Source organism: Metopolophium dirhodum, chromosome 1 (assembly GCF_019925205.1).
Source record: "Metopolophium dirhodum isolate CAU chromosome 1, ASM1992520v1, whole genome shotgun sequence".
NCBI classification, from domain to species: Eukaryota; Metazoa; Arthropoda; class Insecta; order Hemiptera; family Aphididae; genus Metopolophium; species Metopolophium dirhodum.
In genome coordinates, this window is record NC_083560.1 from 118,042,685 (window position 1) to 118,068,640 (window position 25,956).

The 25,956-nt window shown below is 33.8% G+C and overlaps 1 protein-coding gene across 2 annotated transcripts; it reads right to left on the bottom strand.

Moving 5' to 3' along the window:
* Nucleotides 1–2,778: 2,778 nt before the first annotated feature.
* LOC132935230 (uncharacterized) lies at nucleotides 2,779–25,236 on the bottom strand. Of its 2 annotated transcripts, none has more exons than XM_061001706.1 (7): nucleotides 24,593–25,236; nucleotides 6,784–9,061; nucleotides 6,491–6,606; nucleotides 6,228–6,377; nucleotides 4,286–4,610; nucleotides 3,641–4,063; nucleotides 2,779–3,203 (listed from the first exon to the last, which is right to left on the bottom strand). In XM_061001706.1, the coding sequence occupies exons 1-7, from the start codon at nucleotides 24,935–24,937 to the stop codon at nucleotides 3,106–3,108; spliced, it is 3,735 nt and encodes a 1,244-aa protein (XP_060857689.1). In that variant the 5' UTR covers nucleotides 24,938–25,236; the 3' UTR covers nucleotides 2,779–3,105. The 2 variants fall into 2 exon arrangements, with proteins under 2 accessions (XP_060857689.1, XP_060857690.1); XM_061001707.1 differs by having other exon boundaries at nucleotides 6,784–9,058; nucleotides 24,593–25,235.
* Between the last annotated feature and the right edge of the window lie 720 nt (nucleotides 25,237–25,956).

The window sequence follows — 25,956 nt, forward strand, 5'->3', positions numbered from 1 at the left end:
ATTTTAAAGTTGACCTTCGATAGAAGGTTCAGGACAGTCGATCGACAAATTTATAAGTTTAAGTAGGAAGACCTTGTTAATCGTAATACGTCTATCAGCCAAAGACTAAACCTAACCTATCTATCACTGCATCATAAACATGAGGTCTATGTTCTATTTTTAATAGATATGCTGCAAAACTCAAAAACTTCCGTTGGACCCTTTCAAGTCGATTCATATTGCTGGCAGTGTGAGGGTTCCATATAATTACAGAAAATTCGAGAATAGATCTGATAAGCGCACAATATAAGGCTTTTACAGTGGAGTTATCAACTTAAATTCGTTACAAACCGCTTAAGAAATCCAAGAGCTCTTAAGGCTTTACAGCATGTCACATATATGTGGTTATTAAAATTTAAGTTACTATCATAGAATTCTCCAAGATCTTTCACTGTATTCCTGTTAATAGCAAGATAGGTCCCACGAAGTAAGTATTTAAATTCCAAGTGAGTGTGACCTCTGTAAAAAGTTTTAGAGCAACATTTGCAGATATTAAAGTCCAATCCAATATTTATAGCCCAGGCATCTAATGCACACAAGTCACTTTGAAGTAATTGACAGTCATGTACTGATCGAATATCTAAAAATAGCTTTAAGTCGTCTGCAAATTTGGTGTGGCGTATAACTTTTTTTACATCATTAATAAACAATGTAAAGAGTAAGAGTGAAAGACCTTGAGGTACCCCCAGTCGGTGTGTTTAATACCTGTGATTTGATACCAAATATTTTCACGAATTGTTTTTGATCGGATGGATAAGAGTTGAACCATGATAACAAAGGCTCCCCAAAACCACTGTTGGCAAGGACTTTCAGAAGAACAGAATGGTTAACCCTATCAAAGGCTTCACTGAAGTTCTATATAAAAATAGGTCGCCCATGTCTGGTCGTCACAAAAGTTAATATTTTTTTTTAACTTAGTTAGGTAAGTTAAAAGTTATATGGAAACTTACAATTAACTTATTAACTTAAATTGGGTTATTTTTTTTTTTTAATAAATAAATAGCCAGTAATATGGTTTGAAATAATAAAAAGTAAATTTTTATGCAATATATATTATCATCAATAATAATTTTAATTATATTTATTATTTCATTATTTATAAATTAACGTAACTTGGGTTTGATTAAAAGTAATTTGTTATTTATTAAATGTATATCAATAAAAAAAAGTTAAGTTAAAAATTAAGTTAATGAATATTACACTTTGAAAAGTTAATATGAACTTAACTTTAACTTTTTAACTCATTTATGTCCAGGCTTGTCAAAAAGTTTATTTTTGAATTAAGTACAATTTTATTATTGATATCATTATTTTCATAATATATACCAAGTGTCCGTGAAAGTGAAAACTGGGTAAAATGTATAGCTCACTTACCTACATTACCCTATACATATTTTAGAATTCTGTCTGCGGGAGATTTATGATCCAATAGTCTAGTTTCATGTTTCGCAAACATAATTCAACAATATGTATAGGCAGTGGCATGACGAAGGACTTTATTTGAGGCACGTGCCTCAGATTAAAGGGTGGTGGGTGTCCTGGAGACTAGGGGCATTTCACATATAGTAAATAATTTATTAAGTACACACTAAGACTAAGCCAATCATTCTCAGTTACCATTTAAGTAAATACGTAATTATTTATATAAGTATTTATAATGACTAATATAAATTATTGTGCCTCATAAGTTAATGAAGTTCGCCACGCCACTGTGTATAGGCAGGTACACAACATATTTTGTTTTTATTCGTATAATATTATAAGTAACCTACCTAATATGTATATTTTTTGATTTTTAAAATGTTTAATATTTTTTCTTGGTATTAATATTTAATATTTTTTTTTATATTTTATCATACTGTAAGTTGTAAAATTCTTATGGTTTATATTTTTAATTGCAAAGAAACCAAAATATGTCATGGACACTACATATTATTATTTATATATTTTTTTTTCCTCTCGTCATATAATATAATAGCCACTACTTTTTAAGTGATTAATTAAATAAAAAAAGAATCACAGTACCTAGTTAATATTTGATGACTATAAAATAATAGAGAATATAAATAATTATTGCAAGTACCTAATTAACCTAAAATACCATGATTAAAGATGTAACTTCGATTAAAATAAAGAAAATACAAGTACAAGCTTAGGTACCGAATAGGCTATTTAAGTGCCACTATCTACATTTATTAGACACTTGATAATGGAATAAAAGTTTTTCAAATTTTTCTAGATCTTGTGAAAGCGTTTGACAACACATAATATAAAAGTTATTAGAATTTTGCCTAGTTTTGATGTGAAAATATGTAGCTTAGATTGGATTAAGAGTGAATTACATTAAATTACCTCAGAATGATAGGGCAATCTATGAGTACCACATTTTAGATAATTAGTGAAAATATATTATAATATGGTGGATACATATATTTAATCAGCATTTCGTACGCACGCGTAGATCTAGTCAGGTGAAAAAAATTTGGTGGAACACTAACGTGATTTGAACGACTGAATTCTTATTATATTATTATTTAACACTATATTATATTGAGCACGAGTCTCGGGCGTTAGATAACTAATCAATGTTTTCCAAAAATTAGGCACTTCCGAAAATGCTAAACTAAAATGAGTAGGTTACCTATTCAATTATATTATAAATGTGAATTATTAGGAACAACATAATAAACTGGTTGGGGATAAAAACAACCAGTAAACATAAAATTATATACTCAGGAGTAAATACTAATATTATGGACCCTCATGTATATTAATACTCTATATTAATACTCATATTACATTAATATCAAATATTATTAAAACGTGTACAATACACTTGAAAAAAATTACAGTAATAGTGTGTAGGAAGCCTACTGCAATAGTGTATACAAAACGGAAAATGTAAAAAATTATATAATATATATAACATAAATTATAAAATAATAATAATTAATAAATAAAAACAGGCACGCGATAGCGGCTGCCGTCGTTGTATGCAGGTGTCCTGCATTGCAGACTTTGTCGTCAGCCAATCATGTCCACCATCCACTATCCTTCGGGAGGTCGTCAGACTAGTGGTGCATCAAGTCCATGAAGTACGCCGTTTGTAGCCGGGACGTTGCGGACCAACACCTGGGCGGCACCACCATTCAGCCGTATCCTGCCTAAAATCGATAATAATAAATAATTGTACAAATGTGATCAGCAAGACAGATTATACTATTTCACAAACATCGATTTAATTTGAAACCCTATAGTGTAGTACCGGACAATAATTATTAATTAACTGTTGCATTTTGAAGCGTACCTAACAAATTAGGTAAGTAATTTTTTTTTTTAAATATTTTATGCTAGGCTTAGATTTGAAAATGTGTGGTTAATTTTTTTGAAATTATGATAAAAAATTTTCTATATTATAATATTATGTTTATAAATTATATAATCAACCAAATTGAACATATTAAATTCCTTACTCGGTACAATGGTACAACACTAAGAGCAGCTGTTTTCAAAATATTTTTATATTAGGTACGTATTTAGACATTTAGGTAGGTATGCGAATGTGTCATTATTTTAACTATTAAAATATAATAAAACTCACCCGAATCCTTGTACACGGTTAACTGATAGAAACGTGATTTTTCACCGTCATTCGGCGAAACCGTTAAATTTCCATCGTCTCCACCACCGTTGAAGTCTTCCGCTGCACCTTCGTCGTCCTCCTCCGCTGCAGCTGCAGAATCACCACCTTCCGGAAGCCGATACGCAGTGTCTCTGACCTGGTAAAATCGCAATCCGGCTGTGTACATGGGAGGATCCCCTGGTCCTGCCAACACCACGTGGCTGAGCACGAACCGGTCAGCAATCCGCCGACGATTTCGTTTTTTGAACCTGCTACTGGTGTCCTCGTGAAGCATCCAATCAACTATTGAACCACTGCTGCTACTCGTGCTATAATTTCCCGAACCGCGGCGTACGCGGAACGCTTCATCTACAGGCGCAAACACTGTCACAGTTCTTGAACCTTTATAACATATAATAAATTGTAATCGGAATTTAGAAAATAATAAACAAGTAGGTTAGTATAATATCAATTTAAGGTATTATTAAAAAATATACTTAAAATATACTTCCCGGGAAACTATTTCACACGTGATACATCAGTACATCACAAATGCGCTCTCGCCAATACTCTTTACCTACCAAAATATATAATATATACAGTAACGATAAAAAAATATATTACCAGTGAGTAGCGATCGCACGTTAGGCGAACAGTGCTCGTCCACGGCTCGCAAAAAGACGTTGTACCGTCGCTGCCGGTCGGCTCTCATGGTGGCGAGTACGTCACCGACAGGCAGTGGGAATAATACGCGGTCAACTGCATGCCCTATAGCCATGATCTGTTGTTGATTGCTTCCTCCTGCGCCTCCGCTTGACGACAACACCATGTCCCTACGCTGTTGCGTGGAACCGCCGCTACCGTCGTCGGAAGTAGAACCATCGTTAACCGCGGCAGACGCAGTCGGGTTGACGTCGTCCAACACTCGGGCACCGTTGACAGTGAGCACCTAAAATACAATTTTAAAATAATGGTTAGGAGACTAGCAGATTGTCAGACAAATAATCTGCGTGCGATATCGATTTGGGTAGGCGTATATTATGCGATTCGTGTTCTGCTATAACTATTATTTTTAGAAAATCAAAAAACTTAATTTGCTTTAATTTTGTTGATTTCCATTTAATTTAAATATATATTTTTTTAAACTGTTAAAAAATATGATAAAAAAAATGGCTATCTTGAAAATGTTAAAAACCTATTGTCAAGGCTGGGAAAGTTAATGATTTTTTTTTAACTCAGTTAAGTTAAATTAATATGCACCAATAACAAAAAGTTAAAAGTTAATTTAACTATAGGTTAACTATAGGTTAAAAGTTAATTTACACTTTTTGTTAACTTTTTATTAAGTTAATTTGTTTATAAAACGCTAGCGTACTTATTTTTTTCCAACTCAAAACTAAATTATAGGATATAGTGTTTATACTTCATACAGTATTTCTATATAAGTTATATTCGAATGATTTAAATTTTTAACTTTAAGCAATTTACGATACATTTTTTTTGACATGAAAACGAAATAGAACGAAATAGTGAAATATAATAAAATTCAAATCAAAATAAATTAACTTAACTTACTTCTTAAAATGAAAAATTAACTCGTTAATTTCACGTTAATTGGGAAAGAAATTTAGTAAGTTTACAGTTAAGTTAATGAAAAGCCAAAAGTAACTATTTAAGTTAAAAAGTTATAAATTAAATTAACTTTTTAACTCGTTAATGCCCAGCATTGTTTATTGTATACAAATGTTTTAATATTTGAAATTTACGCTATTCAATTAATGTTTCCAATTTCCATACTTAATTACTGTAAAATAACTATGCTTAAATATATTAATTTGCCATGGGGATATTATGGGTGATACAAGAATATTTGGACACACTGTACCTATACCTAATGCAATAATAAAACTTTCTAAATAAAGCTTTAAAAAATGTATTAAATGAACATGTGATAGGTAATTTAGTTTCAATCTACCGGCTGCTGGAATATTAGGAGTGGAATACTGAATATTATAGGTGATCACGACTGAGTAGTGAGTATAGTGACTATGACGTACATAATTATGTAGACTGTAAGGCGTTACCGCGTATAAAATAATTACAATTCGCAGTTCTTTGTGATGATTAATATAAGTTTAAAGTATACTTATTTCTAAAACAGCTGATTTGAATTTATCAACATCTTAACTTTAGATAAATATTTTCTTAATAGTATTATTTAAAATTACAAAATAAGAAACATTAAAGGTATCTACTTATTCAAAATTGAAGTGTTAAATAAAAAGAAATTAAAAAGGAAAAGTTAATATAAAGTAAGATATTGTTGAAAAATTCAAAAGTCTTATTCGATGTAAAAATCAACCACCATGTTGTAAGAAATTACATAATTTTATAAAAAAAAAACGTTATCGTGCTTGATACAATGATACCTAATGTAATGAGCATGTACATGCAAAAGTTATGAATCGTACGCGTATACCCGCCATATTGAACTTCTCAAAATCAGACAATTATTGGAACCCTCTTATTAATAATAAAATGTAGGTAGGTATAAATGTATAATCACTTCTATGTCGTTCCATCGGTTGTCGTACAGCTGTCGGGCGTACAGATTCGCACGGAGTTGTGTGCCTGCTAAACTAACGCCGGTCATTTCGTCTCCTGCCATCAAGTCAGACGCCCTGAATGCTCCAGGCACGACATGATGCAATAAAAGCTTTTTTAAAAAAAAAATGAAATTATTAAAGGAAAATCAAAAATTTTATCATTGCATTATCAATACGGTGATTAGTGATAACACATTCATAATAATATAGTAAATATAATTACCCCAATCAGCAAACGTGGGTTTTCACGGAACTTGTCTTCGGCACGATCGGGGCCGCCCAGCTGCACTAATAGTGCTCTGAATGCCTTGTCGGTTGGTACAAATACGGTAAACGGGCCTATTTAACGTAAAAAATATTTTAAAGAAGTGATGGCAACTACTCTCCTGTTAAACCATGTCATGAGAATATGATAGGGCCTAGGGGGCAAACTTGACGTGAGGATACATTTTCAAAGTAAGTTTAAGAACTTATATAGGTATAGGAAGTAAGGAAATAAAATGAAAATATGTATACCGGTTTCTTCGAGCACAGCGTCCACACCAGCTTGTCGCATGTATTTGGCCATTGCATAATAGCCACGGCGGCGAAGAGCACCACTAAACATGCCATCTTTAACGGCTTTGTTGTTGTTGTTGTTGTTGTTATTGTTGTTGTTGTTGTTGTTGAAGTATGACAACGTCGAGTTTACCAACGGTGTCGTGTAAGACGAGGACGTGGTAATTGTCGGTGGTGTATAAAACTGTTGTTGTTGTTGTTGTTTTTGTTGTTGTTGTTGTTGTTGTTGTTGGTGGTGCTGCTGCTGGTGATGGTGGTGGTGGTACTTGTTCTGCTGATGTTGTCCGGTAGTAGTTGCGACGGCCACCGCTTCGGTCGGTACGGCGGTAGGGAGGAAAAAGTTTTGGTATTGGTGCTGATGTAGTGCGGTGGTAGTTGTTTGCGGCGCCTTGGTGGGAATGTACAACGGCGGGGGTGGTTCACGGCGCTTGTTTGTACTGACGCCAATACCGCCGGTCGGCAATGTTGACTGTGGCAGTACGGTAGATGGGAATGACGGAACGTATGCCGGAAGCGGAGTCGAGGCAGTGGTGCTGGCCACCGCTGCGCTGTCCAGTGCGGTAATCTTGGACGACGGTGTTGGTGAGCCACCTGACGGCAGCCGTAGTTCACCTCGGTTCAGCCTGTCCACCAGCTGCTGGAGCTGTTCGTCGTCGGCCACCGCGTTGCTGCCGTCAGACGGGTCGCCTCTGTGCTGCTTTTTCTCAATCCCACGTACACGCACGGTGCCGTCAGGTCGTTCCTCCAGGATGACGAACGTCACTGGTTTCTTTTTGCCACCAGCTGGAACAGGCGGTTGCTCTCCACCACCGGTCATGAACGCCGGGCCGCTGTCGACCGTGGCTGCAGTCGCTGCGTCGCCGCCACTTTTGGCTACGGCACTTCCATCGACGCCGCCCGCGCGAATGATTTCATACTGTGCGACGCCGGGGGGCAGCACTTGCCGGGCCAGCTGTTCTAGTTGCTGCTGTTCGCTAACCGTCCAAGGCTGCGAGGGAGCCGTACTCATAACAGCGGCTGTTGGCGGTGCGACGGCTGGAGGGGCGGCCGCGGGCTGCGGCTTCTGCCGGATTACAACTGTTTTGACGATCGTGTTCCGGCCACCGCTGGCTGAGTTGCCGGTACCTCCGACATTGGGTGATGCTGCACCCGCGAAAATTGTACTCGTATCCGTCGGTTGCTGTTGCTGTAACCGATTCCGCGATGGTGATGATCCGGTTCCGGAACCACCGCCACCGATTTTCACGTACTGAACGTTGTCGTTGGACGCTGATCCGGTTACATGCTGTGTCAACCGATGGTTAGCACCGCCATCTCCACCGGCCGAAGTGAGTATCGTGTAATTTCCACCTCCTGCACCCACGACTGCCGTCAACTGCTGGCGAATTTGCTGTTCGATGTCCGCATCCAACCCACCACCACGGTTGTGGTCATCGTTATCACTGTCTCCGATATTGACGTCCACGGGAACCTGCAGCGCCGGTGGCTGTGATTGGGGGTAATACTGTGGTTGTGGTTGCTCTACAGGCTGTGTGCCCTGCAGTGGTATGTACTGCTGGTGCTGGTGGACGTGCCGCTGCAAGTTATTGTTAGACGTCGTAGAAACCACGGACGACGGAGGCGTCGTTACAAAGATCTGCTGATGCTGCTTCTGTGGATGATGGACGTGATGTTGGTGTTGATGTTGCTGTTGTATGGTAGGGCCCGCCAACGTCGTAGGATAGTATTGATGCTGTTGTTGCTGATTCTGGTTGTGGCTGTGCTGATGGCTGTATGAAGCTGTCGTCACCGGAGGCGATAAAGACGGTTGCTGCTGTCTGTTGTGGTTGTTGTACTGCTGCGGTGATTGTGGTTGCCAACCAACACTTGCACCGCCTCCACCGCTGATGGATCTCTGCTTACCATGACGGTCGTCGTCCGGGTTGTCTGCGGCTGCATCGTCATCGTCTGCGGCTACGCCATTGATCTGCAATAGTTGCTGCAGTTGGTCGACCACCACCGCCGAATTCTGGCGCTGATCGCTACTGTCCTCCACTGGGATGTTCGCTGTCGACGACGGTGCCGTCGAGGCTGTTCCGGGAGCCGTCCACCACTGCTGTTCTTGGTTATGCCGACGAATGTCGTCGAGTATGTGTGTCTGCTGGACAGCCGAAAGCTTGTGAGGCGGCTGTTGTACGAAGTAGTCTTCGTCATCGACGTGCACAGACGACGGGCCGTTGGCAATGTCACGATGCTGCTTTAAAAAAAAAAAAAACGAATAAAACAAATATAACTATAAAGTCAGGCACGTAGCCAGCATTTTTTAGGGGGGTGTTTTTATTTAAATTTAAATGTAACTTGTAGTGGGTTCACACACACTTCGCTGTAATTTATTAATATCTAATAAAAAAAAGAAGCATAATATTTTGACATATCTAATTTTATATATTTGAGACATTTAGTAAATATATTTTTTCTATAAATACCTACGTTCCGAGGGAGATATTACAACACCAAAATACTCCCGCTGGCTAAATCTCTTTAACTTTAAACAAGATTCCTATAAACATTTACCTAATACTTCTGCAGTGATGGTAGTTATATTATACAAACGTATACGGTTAGGTTAGGAAAAGGTTGGGAATACGGATATTGGCTTTTGTTTCTATCAGGCGGTGAACTACATAATATTACATGTAGCTAATATTGGTAGTAGGTACCTATACTAACGATAATAAAATCGAAAAGCCTTTTTTTCGATGGATAAAAAACTAAACATTTTCAATAGATGTTACGAAATAATTATTAAATTTATAAATTATAACTATTGATTTAAATTATATTTAGCTGGAATCTCCCCCTATATTAAATTATGATTATATGCGGTATATACGTAATATTATGTATACTGTATATATATGTTAAGGTGTATGACCGCATGGCAGTAAATGTTGACAGTCACCGGTGTATGTCGACATTCACTAATAATTTTGGTGAATGTTATCAATTATTTCAAATATCTCACAATGCGGACATTTACCAGTATTTGTTGACATGCGCAATAGTTATTTAGTGAATGTTGACATGTGTGACAACGACAACATAATATATAATCAAATAGATAGCTAATAAATTCATAAATAAATATAGTTGAACAAATTAATTTTAATAATAATTATTAATAATTTAACCTAGATTATTTCTTAGTCAAAAAGTTTGTTTTATCTCTATTTGTTATTTTTCTTGAATAAGGGTTATCAAAATAAAAAATTATATATTTTGTTTATATGTTCTATTATAATATATACCATCAACCATAAAAAATTCAAAATTTGGACTTGAAACAAAAATGCCGCCGGGCGCATTACCATGTGATAATGACGGGTGCGCCTGGCAGAGGGTTAAATAAAAACAATTATCTTCCCTTTTTTTAAATAAAAGTGCACTAAACTTTTTATAAAAAATATCTTTTATACTTTTATCCATTATTAGTTTTAATTCGAATATAATATTAATAAAATATTACACTAAGGCCCGTTGTATTACACTAAGCTGTAGCGCTCGGTTTAGAATACGCGTCGATACTGACGAGGGTATATTTATATTATATTATCTAGCAAACGATTGACAATCGGATTGTCTCATGCGATAACATTACTAACGTCCAAACGTCTCCAATGCATACTGTGGCTGGGCGATAACATCTTAATAATTTTACAAAATAATACAAAAATACTTTTACATACATTGTGCTTCAAGTGTGGTCAACATTTACCAAACACTGACTGTAAATGTCAACAATCACCGGTGTATGAACGCATTAAGACAATTTCGTCAACATTCACTACGGTTTTTGGTATATGTCAACCTACACCGGTGACTGTCAACATTCGCCTACTGCGGTCATACACCTTAACATATACATTAATACATTATATAGTGAAACCTAATGTATTAAGATTAAAAATTAAAGGTCTTATAAAAATACTACACAAACATACACACATATAACATATTTTAATGCATTGATAAACAAATAATAATTTATCAAAATAACCCATAGCTACATTTAATTAACTAATAGTTGGTATAAAAATATTTTTGCATCGTTAAGGTAAGGTTAAGTTGTATAACATAATATTTAGTTGACGTTTATTAGATTCTTAGCGGAGCAATGAATGCATTGACTTTACAATTATGTGAATTTTTTCTTAAATTTTTTATTCGTATCTGTCATTACTTATTGGGATAGTACAAATGCTTTAATTTTCGTCAACAGCATCTTTTCTGGTAGGAAAGTGAATCTAGTAGGTCATAAGTAAAAAATTCACAACAGTTGTCAAAAGCGTCAGGAAAAACAATACAAAGGATTAAGGAAAAACTAACATTTTTATGGGAAACTCGTTTTCGAAAAATTGTATTTTGTTTTTTAGTGTAACTCTAAAAAATAAAAAAAAAAATAGAATATGGATGAAATTTTCACTAAATGTTTATATAAGCAATTTCTATATAATTTTCGAAATATTGTGACTCTTTTTGAGCTATTTATATTTTATAGGCATAAAAAATTTCAAGTTTTTTTTTTTTAATTTTTCCGATACAACATTTTTCATTTGGTCAAAAAACTTGAAAATGTAATATAACGTTTCCAATAAGTTGGCATTAGTAGAAATTAAAACAAAGTTAGGCATGAATCCACAGTAATTTTTTATGAGCATCTGATGTTAAAATTAAGACAAAAATTTCTCAAAATCACGAAAATTGGCAAATTATTTATTAGAATTTCATACAATATTTTCTATTTTTATCTAAACTTTGAAAATGTAATACAAGATTCCCCTTAAGTTTTCCTACATTTAACGTTAAAAAAAAGTTTACTGGAAAGTTAGTTAAATTTTTTACGAGCTTTTGATGCTAGACTTTTGATATGCATCCGTAAATTAACTGATTCTTGGATTTTCTTATTTTATCGTTATTCATAAACTAATAACCGTCGGTTATTTAAAATATTTCGACTAGTTTTGAATTGTTTATAAACATTTGAAATGTTCAATTGTTTTTGTTTTGTATTCTATAAATGTTAATAACATTTTATTCACTAGGTCAAAAAACTAGAAAATTTAACACAAGGTTCCTTATAAGTTGTTATAATAACAGTTAATAAATATTAAACAACCATATAGATATAATTTTTTTTTCATAAGTATTTAAAGTTCAATTGTTGCAAACATTTATCAAAATCACAAAATCTATCAATTATTGTTATTAATAAATTAGAAAATTTTCAATTTTTATAGCTAAATATTGAAAATGTAAAACAAAGATATAAATAGTTATCTCATAAATAGTTCATACTGCGTAACTAAAAAATCTAATGAATGTATTAACATTAAACACAGTTATTATTTACTGACATTTTAAATTCAAACTTAGACGAAATAACATATTAAATACAAAAATAACGAAGTTATTTTTTAATTATTCATAGATATATATATATAATTTAGAGTATATTATTTTATTATATACATACAATGACGTCATGTTCAAATGTCATGTTCAAATGGAAAAACTGAATTCAACCTACTTTTGTAGATACTGTACTAACTACTAATGCCCAATATTAAAATTAATTACTTTAATCACAATAATGTCATAAAATACACCTACTTATAGCACTTGGTAATATTATAGGCTGACCGGACACCTTCGCTCAGAATAATTTTTCGTATGCAATGTTTTTATATCATTAAATTCAAATTTAACACAATTCATTACAGTGACCTACTTATAACATACTGTTACAGCAGAGTGACGTCCACTTACATCTACTTACCCACTTTTTTATATCAAAATTTAAAAGGCCAAATATTTAATTATAATCTTATTTATTATACCAATTCTAAACCATAATAATGGAATATTGTATATCCTTCGTGATATTAATATTTAGTGTAATATAATAGTACATTTTATCATAATTTATTTTTTTATATGATAATTATGTCAAGTATCTAAAATATGAGTACAAAGAAAAGAAAATATATTTTATTCATAGAAAATGTGTTTATATTGCCATATTAACAATAGTAGTGCATGAGTATAATAAATTAATAATCTGGTCAGCTTAAAATGTACAGTATAATAGTTACATTAACGCCAACAAGAAGAAGCACAATAATCATAATTATCAAGTCATATAATCTAATTTATCCACATCGTGAGTAAAAGGTGATCTCCTGTATATAGGAATACATTGAAATAGTTTAAGCTTCTAGTTTCTAAACTAGATAGCGTTAGCTGATACAACAGCTTTTGTTAAATAAAAGAAAGTTTGAAAAATCTTAAGAATGAGAAAATTTACAAACCTAGTATTTTTGAAAAATAGTAATTATATAATTATTATGATATTTTTTTACATATTTAAAAACCAGTTCAGTTGAATAAATAAAAATAAAAATAAGAACAGTGCAAACAATAAAAGGTGGACAAGTGGTTACTGCTCTGCTGTAAAGTAGTCGTCGAGCATGTCATTGTAATGGGTGTGTTATATTTGAATTCAATGATAAATTATTGTATACGAAAAAAGATTCGTAAAAGATTCGGAGACTTTGTGTCAGCCTAGAATACTTGTATAAATAATCAAATTAAATAGTTAAAAAATATTTTTATAAAAATCTAAAATATCTCATGGCTATAAATTGCGTGACTTTCCGGTGAACTCTTTCTTTTTGATGGAGGTAAGAAAACTTATGTGAAATCTTCTAATAAAATGTTTAATATGAAAATAAAAACTTTTACGCATATTATTTAAGGGAAACATTTAGTTTATTTTTTTATCTCGGGATCTGTTAGTTGAAAATGATTATTAGTGAGAATGAAATTCAATACGATTCAAATCAGTCTCGTACCCCCATGTACACGTCAATAACTCGATAACAATATAAAATTCACTATACGAATCTTAGGACAACTTATACTTATTGTTTTGAAAAAAATTAATTTAGTTAACGTTGTGTAATTTTGATTCTAAAAAAAATATTTTAATTCATCAGAAAAATGTCTGTAAGATCGTACGAAACACCCTCTCCGTTTTTAATATGAATTTTAATTATGATTTAAAAAACTCATATTTTCAACTTTTCAATTGCAGTTTACAATGATATAAGATTTTAATTTTTACAAAGTGTTCGATACGAACTATAGATAATTTTAAAATTTTTTTTCAGAATCAAAATAGGGCAACGTAAACTAACTTTAATTTTGTCAAAACTTTTGGTCTTTTGAGATAAAATTGACGGAAATAGCAAAGCCCCTAAAAATACCGAAAATGCAATAAAAATAACTAGAATATGAATAACTATGACTATGAATATGCTATTATAGCTTTAAATGTTGAACTATTTTGTGGAAGTACCTATTAGATTTAAATCTGTTGCTTACTTTGAAATATTTGAACGTCATAATATGTTCACCAAAGTAAAGTAAGCAAATGTCAGATACTACAATATTACAAACAAATTGTTCCTTTTATTTGTCTAAAGAAGCGTAATTTACTTTTGAATGTTGACAATACAAAAATGTATTTATAAAGTCAAATTTTGATAAATGTCCAAAAATTATCCAAATAAATGTACAATTTAAGTCTAAATAAGACAAGACAAGTAACTTACTAACCCAAACTTTTTATTTTCAAAATCTAAACGAGTTATTAGATCGATCGACGATCAACAATATACGCTCAATTAAAATGGGTCTTTTTAGGATGAAAATAGTCTAGTTCGAATCCCTTTTATTCAGTACTTTTAAATATTAAATTGTTTATTATTATTGCAGAAAATATTACTCATTACCTACTGGTACAGACTATTATAATCGTTAACTATACAATATTGAGTGGAAATATGTTTGAACAAATTGTGTGATTATGCAAGCATGCAAAAATCAAAAGTATTAAATACTAAATATAAATACATCATGTAACTATAATGGAACATTATTTCATTCTCAAGTTATATAAGAACGCATCGAAATGTAATGCTATAAAAAAAGAATAAAAATGTTTATTGTTGACTCCTACATAATGCGTAAAATTCAATCTTCAATCATGCCAGTTCATCTACTTATTTGAAAGCGTATAAATTGGTATACAAATACAAACACATTATATAATATGTATTGATCAATTGATAAATCATCGCATTCAGAAAATATTTCTAAGCTGAATTTACTTTAGGTTCCTAGTTTTTTTCATATATTATTTTTTTTAAATAAATGTTTCGTGCAGGTTCTATGAAATTTTATATCTAACATTAGAATTATTATATGCTGTACATATTATAACATGTTATTTAAACTATATGATCACATGTACAGTTTTAATGGATATAATTACTACATATTATGTGGTGTTGTTATGTTTTGACCCTTTTTTTAATCCCGCGAAGAAAAACTTATGAACATTGAACAACCTTGTATTTAATTTTCAAGCTTAAGCAATAAACATTTTAAAATTGAATGATATTTTATATTACTAAAATTAGCATAGTCGCGATGTTGACGATGACTTTCGTCAAAGTTTTAACTAAAAACGCACATAAAAATGCATGTTATCAATAAGCTTTTTTTTAATTCCTGTAAGAAAAACTTACAGGAACCTTGTATTCAATTTTGAAACTTTTTGATCTTTTTTAAATATTTGTATTAACATTACTAGAAAATATAGACTATTTCAAAAATAGTTAAAAAGTTCCAAAATATTAAATAAATTATATCATCTCCAGAAATGCAATACGAATATTTGAAAAAAACTACAAGTATTTATACGGTTATATGTTTTTGAATTACAGCAAAATAATAAAATCAATTTTGTAAAAAATGGTTTTGCATAAAAATTCCAATTTTTTTTTTTGTTTTTCCCGATTATTAATAAAACTACCAGGACATTTTTTTTTTTGGCTTCCCAAAGCACTAGAAAAATCGAATTTTCTACTAGAAACAACCTTAGAAGTGAAACATTGAAGCATTTTTACTATTACAAAAGGTTATGACAGACAAACACACAAAAGAAACATATGATTATTGATTATTGCAAATTAAATGGATATAATCCACACCCAGAATCTAAAATATCGTGTTGAAATAAAAAACTTCCCCAACGTTACAGTTAAAGAAAAAAAGAAATTTAGAAATCAAGAAACAATTACAAGTATTGAAGTAAAATATTGCATATAAAAAATAATTTATTATGTTATACATTTATACTGCACGTTTATTGTTCATGAACACTAAATCATCACACCTATAACATTGAAAATTGTTGACCAACATTTACCAACACTTAAAAAAAATGTTAACAAGATATTTTTCATAATTTCTAAGACAATTGAACATAAACTTTACTATTTTTTTTTATTTTAAAGAAAAGTAGATGATAGAATTAATGGATTTGTTTAAAATCGATGATATATATATATATTTAAATTGATTATGTTATCTTTGAAATAAAGAAATTTGTCTTTAACTTTAAGGAAATAATGCAATAGTAAATCAATGGAATGAAACCATAGAAATTAAAACTTTTATTTCTTTTATAACTTTAAAATTTTTTCTTAGTGTACGTTCTTACTCTAAACATAATATTGTCTTTAAATCGAAGTTAATTATTTAAAAGTGTTGAATCTTTCTATATAGGTAAATGCTTACTCGTTCACACTATATAATAATTTACACACTACTACACTAGGTGTTCACACACATGGAGCCATTTCGTTGTGCCACGCTGTGTGCGTCGTAAACATTATACGCCTCGCGTACAAATAAATATTATTGTTACAATAGTGGGATGCATGCGTGCAGCCGTTTTCGAAAAGAGTATCATCACTTTTTCTTTTTAACACACCCACGCAAATTACACGCACGTATTATTATAAGATTTTTTTCGTTTGCCTATAAAAAAAAAACTAAGTATATTATATATTTATATATTAAATTAAAAATGTGTGTGAAAGGGAAATTTCTCGTGCGACGACCGTGGGACCATCGTCTTAATAAATAATAACACAGCGTTATATACGACGACGGAGCAACACAACGGTGCGATCTTTATCCGCCGGACGACAATTACTACTCCTAATACTGACTATATACTCCTATAATACTACTGTACACACTACTCCTAATACGACACGACAATGCGAAGAGAGAGTGTATTTTTCTCATCGACGGAGGTCCTCGTATTTTTTAATTTTTTTTTTTTTTTTGTTTCTATCAAAAAATTTATCTCACGCCAGGTAAACAACGAACGCACACTTACTATCACCGCCGTCACGTATCCGATGTACCTAACGTGCAGATGTAATTTTTTATCGGCTTTTCGACGGAATACCTAGGTATAGTATATTATAATAATATACGTTTACCGCCACCCTGTTGAACGACCGTCGTCGTCTTTGTCGTGTATTACAGCTGTATACCTGGGTACAACATGCAACAGTTGTAGGTATAGGTGCCTATAAATAACGGCGCACTTGGCAGGAAAAAAATTCCAGTCATCACCGTTACGGACGATTTTGTTGACAATATTACTGCTTTAAACAAAATTATCTGCAAAATATTACTATATTCTGTGGGTTATTATTATACCCTACCGCACTTTACTATACCTACCCAGGAACCTAATTATGAGTTCGATTCGCTGCATAAACAATAATATTTCGTACATCATACATATAAGTACACAGATAGTACTACAATATATTATAAATATATTTTTTTTTAAATAACAATGGTATAATAATACAATTGACATTCCGATCACAATACACACATACACACGCAAATTCAATGTACCATTACTGCGCAGTAATACGTGTGCCACATAGTCATAATATATAGACTGTCCATCTACATCGCAAACGTGCAATAATGATACAAGTGAAATTAATGGTTGGAGGGGTGGAGAGTTCCACCCTCCACTCATTGGTACCTATTTGTATTACTTACGAAAATGAATACTTAAAGCGGTCTGAATAATATAATATGTACAATAATATGTAACAAACAATAACCAATTTGTAAATTATAACATACACCAAGTCACCTGCAGCGTCCATCACCATGTATAATAATAATATCTGATAATATTGTATATTTTCTATGAGTGTTTTAGGTATGTACCTAAATTCTTATATAACTAATAAAAACAAATTTATTTTGAATAAACCCCATTTCGACATATTATGTGGCAATGATAATTTTTGTTTTTCATTTCTTAAATTAACGCATACGATTTTTTTTTAAAACAGTATTACGCATAAAAAATATAAGAAATTAAAGAAATATATACCTAACAGTATGTATTACAAGATGTATACATCTCTTATAAGAGATCATTACTCATTAGGTATTTGCAAAATATAGATTTGTGTTGTCTTGGTTGGTAGAAATAATGACTTGTTGGTAATTTGTATTGACAATGAATATCATTCTTATTATTGGGTCATTTTTTGCGGGATTGGTCGACTCACTAAAAACTTAGAGACCGAGTAATAAGACCGCTGTAGCCTGCCATAATTATGCCTTAGTGAAAAGTCGCTCTAACGGGATGCATCAATGCGTCGATTGTCCAATCTCCGAGTAAAATTACAACAAATTCTGATACGATACGTTCGGATAACGGTTCAAGGTACAGATTATAATAATATAATATATATTAAGTCATATTATTTATATGACGATGACGCTTATACAGACGACATCTTTTGATAAGATATAGAAAACTGCAATCAAACTCGTCAAAAGAACGTGCAACAGTACTATAGTAAACGTTTAGTGTGTATTTTCTTTGTCTCGTTACACATTCAATACCGTGCATGTAACGTTCAAACAGTTTTAAATCCAAGGATATTATAGGTACTGGCTCGCTTTCTTACTGCGATGGTTTGAGTTGGAAAGCCTCAAGATATATATCTATCATTCTATCAAGGCTCTCTAGTTTGGGTTATTTTATTCATCGGTAAAATACGTCTATTCGTGAATTTAAAACCGTTTTAACGTCACCGTGTAAACGTGGTAATTGTCATAATAATAATATTATGTTGCCAAGTATAAGGCTTGTGTCGCGTGCCCAAGCGCACGTCCGAATTTAATTACGACGGCCGCGTGAGTGATAATATTATATTATTATTACGGACATATTACCACCGACGACGACAGATGGCCGTCATTTTTTAACGCGGCGTGCAATCACTAATTACTCGGATGTCATCGTTATCGCCGTCGTCATCGTAAAATCGTCGTAAATCGTCGTCCGCGGTCGTGTACACTATCGCTATTATAAGGCAATTACCGGTCCATTCAGCGTAGCGCCACCACACCGCGTCGAAGAGTTACAAAGAGAGGGCGTTTCGTCCGAGCGCATATTATTGTTTAATCACATCGTCTGGGCCACCATTAAAACCGAGACTATGCCACCTACTAATGATAGTGCTATAATAATACATATTTTGCACGTCAGTTAAGGATCACAGAACACTGAGTTATAACTATGCAGGGTTGACTCAAAAAATAATAAATCAGGGGGGACGAGGTGGCCGAGTGGTCTAACGCGACGGATTCGGCACAGCCGGTCCGAGTTCGATCCTCGACCACTGGGCGGCATTTTTCTCCGTGCAAGTCACGGTGTCCGGAGAACAAGTGCCGCCATCCCCCCACCCCGGGGCACGGCAGAAACCTACGGGTGCCCCATTAGAAATTCTGCCAAACACAACACACACGTGTACCAACCTACCCAATATAAAACCTACCAAACCTACCCAATATAAAACCTACAGTGCCCTCCCCACACCCAATGGCCTATGTTGCCGCGGGTTACCCAATAAAAAAAAAAAAAAAAAAAAAAAAAAAATAATAAATCACTTTTTAACCATGTAATATAGTTAATGCGCCCGCTATTAACTATATTAAATGGTTAAAAAGTGATTTATTATTTTTTTTTTAGATTCTGAGCGAAGCGATGAATGTATTGATTTTACAATGATGTGTGTTTTTTTTTTATTTTTTTTTGTGTCTGTCATCACTAGAGTAAGTCGAGTTAAAAAGTAAACTAGTGTTAGGTAGGTAGGTAATTAGAAAAATAACTTATTACTTTAAATGTAAGTACCTATATGTATTAGTTTATTAAATTATATCAATTGTAATAACTTATCTAGCTTATACCAGTTCATTTGAAAAAGATACAATGATACAGACGTATAATATATGTTACCTGTAATTAAAATTGTTTAATTGGCTAATTTATTGTTTAATCCACCTATATACAATTATTTTGAATAAAAATCAATAGTTAAATATTAATTAATTTATGAACTTGTTGATATAAACGTATAATATCATGTATTATTAAAATGCGCAGTATGGCCTCACACCACATGCAAATAACTTTTTCCTGCAGTGTTTCGAAAATTTAAACGTAAAGCCCATAAAGTGTATTACCTAATTAACTACTTACGTATCGTTTACCGAATGGCGAGGTTTTTCATAACGATTCGACTGGTGAAAATGTTCGGAGAAAAAAATAATGTTTGCGCGCCATGAGAATTTTACTGTATATATATGCGACAACTGGACAAACGAAAACGAAATAATTTAATAACACTATTTAAAACTGATCAACATTACTTGCAGAGGACCGCTGACCCAAAATGATAATTATTATTATTTATTACCAATCTGATCATCGGAAATAAGTCGATTCGTGGCGACGAAAACGCCATAGTTGGTAGCAAATTGCTGTTATTACAAATAGTAATTGTAAAATGTCTATTAAAATACACTTCCGAGACTGAGGAATGATATTATACTGCAGAGTGCAGGTCGTATGACGATGAATAATGATTTGTTTTTGAAAAACAGTGTTTATAAATAATTAGATTTCTCGCTCAGACGAAAATATTATAAACATTAAACACATTTTTTGTATCAGCAGTTTTTCACCGTAAATTTGCATATCGGAAAATAATAATAATTTCTAAATTAAAATTTTACTTTTCAGTCGGGCCGGCCTATCTGGAAAAAAAATAAATAAATAGCGTTATTTGTGCGCATTGCAATCACGCGTCGCCGCCGTCGTATAAAGATAGGGAGAAAGACTATCGCTGCATTATTATATGTTTCCGCATTATAGCGGGCACATATATAGGCGCGTATAGTGAGAGTAGACAGCGTGTGGCGCGTACGTGTAATAACAATGATCATAACGCGCGGCGAGTGAGAGCGATTATATTATTGACATCAGCATCGGCCGCAAACGAACATGTGGTGATATGCAACACGGCAATTTACACCCTACGATATACGGCGATGGGTATGTCGACGGCGGTCGGTGCCCGGAAATAAATTTTCCACTGACGATTACCGCCGCGCATCCGCAAAATTTTACGAAAATCGGAAGAGGCTGCGGTCAGTCGATACTATATCGATTTCGCGGTGGTGTCAGTCGCTCGCGCTCGCATGCACACACACATGGCATATTTTATTATAACTCTCACCCGACGTTTCGCCTTCTCCCCTCCACCATCCCGCCCAACTACCAGCCGAACAGTCGTCGTCGTTTTTATACTTAATGATACGGTTTGAAATCCACGGATACTCTCTTTCTTAGTTCATATATACCGATAGTTTGAGAGGTTATATTTACCGATCGAAATGCAAATAACCGTTGATCTATGGCCGTTTTAAAGCACTCACAATAATTAAATTTAAAAAGTTTCATTAGTGATTAATTTATTGGTTTTAATAATTCTTAATATTTATTTAACGTGTAATATCTGTACTGAAAACGCGAGATAACATTTTTATATAAATATATAACTACCTACAGTAAACCTAGAGTAAACCTATATATGACTGTTATAAAAAAAAATTTTTTATGAGAAAAATTCAATTTTATAAGACGTGTCCGGATTTTTTGAAATTTAGTCTGGCAACCCGAACCTACTATAAAGATAGGTATAAACTTTGCTGTGATGCACAGCTGCCAACCGGGCAATGTTAACAAAACATTAATAGTTATGGGAATTTTTTTAATTGATAATAATTAGGTGCTGGCGTTTTCTACTAATTGTTAAATTAATTATTGCGTATTATTTTTTTTAAAAAGTAACAAAGTAATTTTAAAAATAAATTAGTCACCGACAACATGGTTTTATATTATAATATTGGTATTAGCTTGGAATACCTAGAATAACTCAGCTTCCCTAGTGGGATGAAATATAAATAAAATATTATAATACGAAATTATTAAAAATGCCACACAGAAAAACTGGTACACTGAAATAACCCCTCCCCTGTCCAAAAATTGGGGCATAGTTGTGAAGCTCACAATGTTTGAAACAACTTCGTTTCAAATCAAATCATAAAAAATGTCAACAGAAACGTGGTACTTAATAGTTATATTTAAAAAGGACCTATATTTAGGTATGATATAAATATAAGTATATACCTGAGGGTACAACAAACAAAAATATTTCACAATATTCAAATATATGGAACACGAAATTGCGTATAGCGTTATCATTATTATCACCTTTTAGTATTTACATTTCAAATTTGAACATTGATCTGTCGACACTTGACTACCTGCAGTTTCACTATGCGGTTATACAGCATAATATGACAAAGTCAGTTATTCAGTTGTTTTTATAATACATCTGTAAAATGTACAGACCTATATAATATTATTATGATCTCTAACAATGAGAGAGCCGATGGAAATCGAAAGATATTGACGAAATATATCGCAAAGTCTCTTTCACCACTCGCACGCACAAAGCCACAAACACGTGTGGGCATAATAAAATATATTATATATTTATTTATACCTATCTTTCACCAAAAACGAGTCGCGCAGCCACAGTCTTTCTCTTCTTTCGCCGACAAACTGCGAAAGGCCACTGCCAAGGCCACGGCCGTATGATGCGCTCCCACCCACGGACTGCACTCTGACCGTTGCGCAATAATCTTAACGTTTGTTATTATTATTAATACCACCGGCCTACGCATTAGATGACTTTTCGCAGCGATCCTGCAACGGTAGGTACGGCTGACGATTTCCGAACGAATCGATGACACGGATATTGATAATAGAAATAGATTCCTAACGCACGGACTTGCAACAATTTTTTTATTTACATTCACATTCTCGATAAAATACTATTACCTAGTATACACCAAGGCATACGCAATTTTCCTCTTTACTCTCGGCATCATCGCACACACGACGTGCGTGTTGCTGTCGCGTTTGCATTTAGGAGCGTTACCCATCGCGAATATTTCGTGACGTTGCAAATGTCGACGATCCAATTGTGTTTTCACCGTGTGATCCGCAACGATATTTCAACAAAGAAAATTCGACAAAAATTCGTATAATAACACGGTTCGCCCTACATATTTTATTATACTTAAATGTGCGCAGATAGGCACCTATAGATGAGAATCGTGAGAGAAGGGAGGAAGTGTAGCCCACAATATTATGCTATACGCAATATTCATTGATACAACAGTCGTGTGTACGTTGTACGTGTTTTTATATTACGACTTACGACTGCAACTCTGAACTAGACGGAAAGACTCGTAGATAGTACTAGGGTAATAACATGTGATTTTGAAATCGTTTTGCTAATTATTTGATAATAAACAATAATAGGTAAAACGATATCATTTCAATTCGAATTGTTTTCTCTAGTGCATATAATAAAAATAGATAGGTACCTACCTACCTACCTACTGAAGTATTAAGAGGATGTCAGCGCATATAGACAAAAAGCATTAACGCAGAATCATTTTTTCTAGGTTTTTAAGTATTCTCAGAATAAAATCACACATTACAAAAAAGATAGAGAATAATATTTTTGAGGAAAAGACATATTGATTTTATATTTTATTGTTATATGACTATATGTATTCGACTTTTAAAATAAACAAAAAATGTTGTATTTTGAATTGATTAAATTGTTTTGAGACAATATTTAAACAAATTCATATGACATTCCCTCAAAAATATTATTTTCTATCTTTTTTGTAATAGATGATTTTACTCTAAGATTACTTAAAAACATAAAAATAAATGATTCTGCGTAAATGCTTTTTGTTTATGTTGGGTGCGGGCCAGGGAGAGTAAACAAATTGTACCCTCTTAACGATTAGAATAGTTTATGATATGATGAAATAAATATTAGAGATTTGTAAAAAAGTAGTATATGTTTAAACAATATGTATGTTTAAATCACCCCCGTTGTATCCGTTTAGTTAACAGTTTACATAGTTACGATTGTTGATATTAATAGGTATTTATTTATCGTTCGTAGTTACTAGTTACTGCACATAGTTACGATTGTTTGTATTAAGATTTTCTAACGGTTTTATTCAAAATAAATACGCATTAGAGCCAGTAAAATAGGTTCCAAAATATAAAGGTTACTAAATTGTTTTTAAATTGTACATGGGATTATAGTTATTATTGCGTTGTATTAAAATACATTTAGAAACCGTGAATTCGGCACACTCACAGAGTTAGGTCAGGTTAGGTTATTTTGTTTTATTTCGATTTTTGAATTACCGATGTCTGAATTATTATTGTCAATTATGAAGCCTCGCTTGTCGACAAATACCCAAATAAACATATTTTTCCGATTTTCTTTGGAATATATTTTACGAAAGCAATTTCCCGGTATTCACCGTCATCAGCGGGGGGCTCTGTACAGAATGGTGACATGAAGTTATCACTTACCCAATAGTGTGCGGCAAACGACGGCTGGTGCAGTTGTTGGCGGTTTTCCGGCTTTGCGGTGGTTTTGTCATCGGTTGGCGGCGATATCTGCAAAGTGGTCCTGATGACGGCCGTCGCGGACGGTTTCGTCGTTATGGCTGACGTGCCGGTGACGGCCGCGCAGACGACGGCGGCGGCCAGCGCGATGACGGCCATCACCGTACCGCCACTCACCATCGCCCGCGTCGTTCTGATCGTCATCGGTGGCCGCCGGCGGCAGGGTCCTGCGGCTGCGGTGGCCATCGTGGGGCACGACAGGGTATCACTAGTTGTCGATCTCTGCCTCGGTCGGTGCCTATATATCATAAAGAGACGAGTCGGTGCCGAGCTGCGACAAGATCGGAAACAAAGTCGGTATGGAGATCGCCAGTGGCGGTGGTCAGTGACTGCGAAAACACGAAGACTACTGCGCGGGTAATGTGTGACAAAAAAACGACCGGTGTGGCGCGTTTTATTGGACCGTGAAAAAACGAACAGCGGCGGCGCCGGTCATCGCGCCTTGGTTTTTGTCGTTATAAAGTCGTCGTCGCTGCTGATGCGGCCGGTTACTCTGCGTTACGGTCGTGTACTACCGAATGTCGGCGCAGTCGAGACGAAGAAAGCGACCATGGCGGCGATCGAGATTCCTCCTCCGCGACGGCGGCGGCTGGACGGCGAGAGAGACCGCGGCGGCGGTTATCGCGTACCTACCTAATATTATACGAGAGAAATGTGTAATAGTATTATTATCATCAACGTGCGACGGATATGCGCGCGAAAACGGATATTATATTATTATGTTATTATTTATGATATTGTGACCGCCACCGTCGAAATTCCCACCACCTCATCGTCTTCGTCGGCGGACGTGTGCGGCGGCGGTTGTCGTCGCGATCTTTCTCTTACCCGCGTTTTTTTCCCCGGAAATTTCTCTGTCCGCTAATATCGCGTTAATGACTGCTGCATGCAGCTGCAGCGTGCGGTTATTATACAGGACGATTCAATAAAAAAAAAATTCTTCATCCGATTTCAAAATTCATATTTATTTCAAAGACGAAGAAACTGCTGCAGCTGTGGGGATGGGCGAAGGAAAAAATAATTAAATCTAAGTAATCAAAATAATATAGTGTCTTACAAAATATGTTCAGTTAAGTGACGACCTCACTGACCATACGGCACTCATCTACATATTATATATAGATACCATAATAGTATGGTTACCAGCTATCATAGATATTCAAAATACGATATATTTTTATTTTTACATCTTGTGCATACACTACTGTCCGCCAATCATTACAAGCGCACACAAGACACGTTCGTCAGCAACGAAAATAAGATCGATT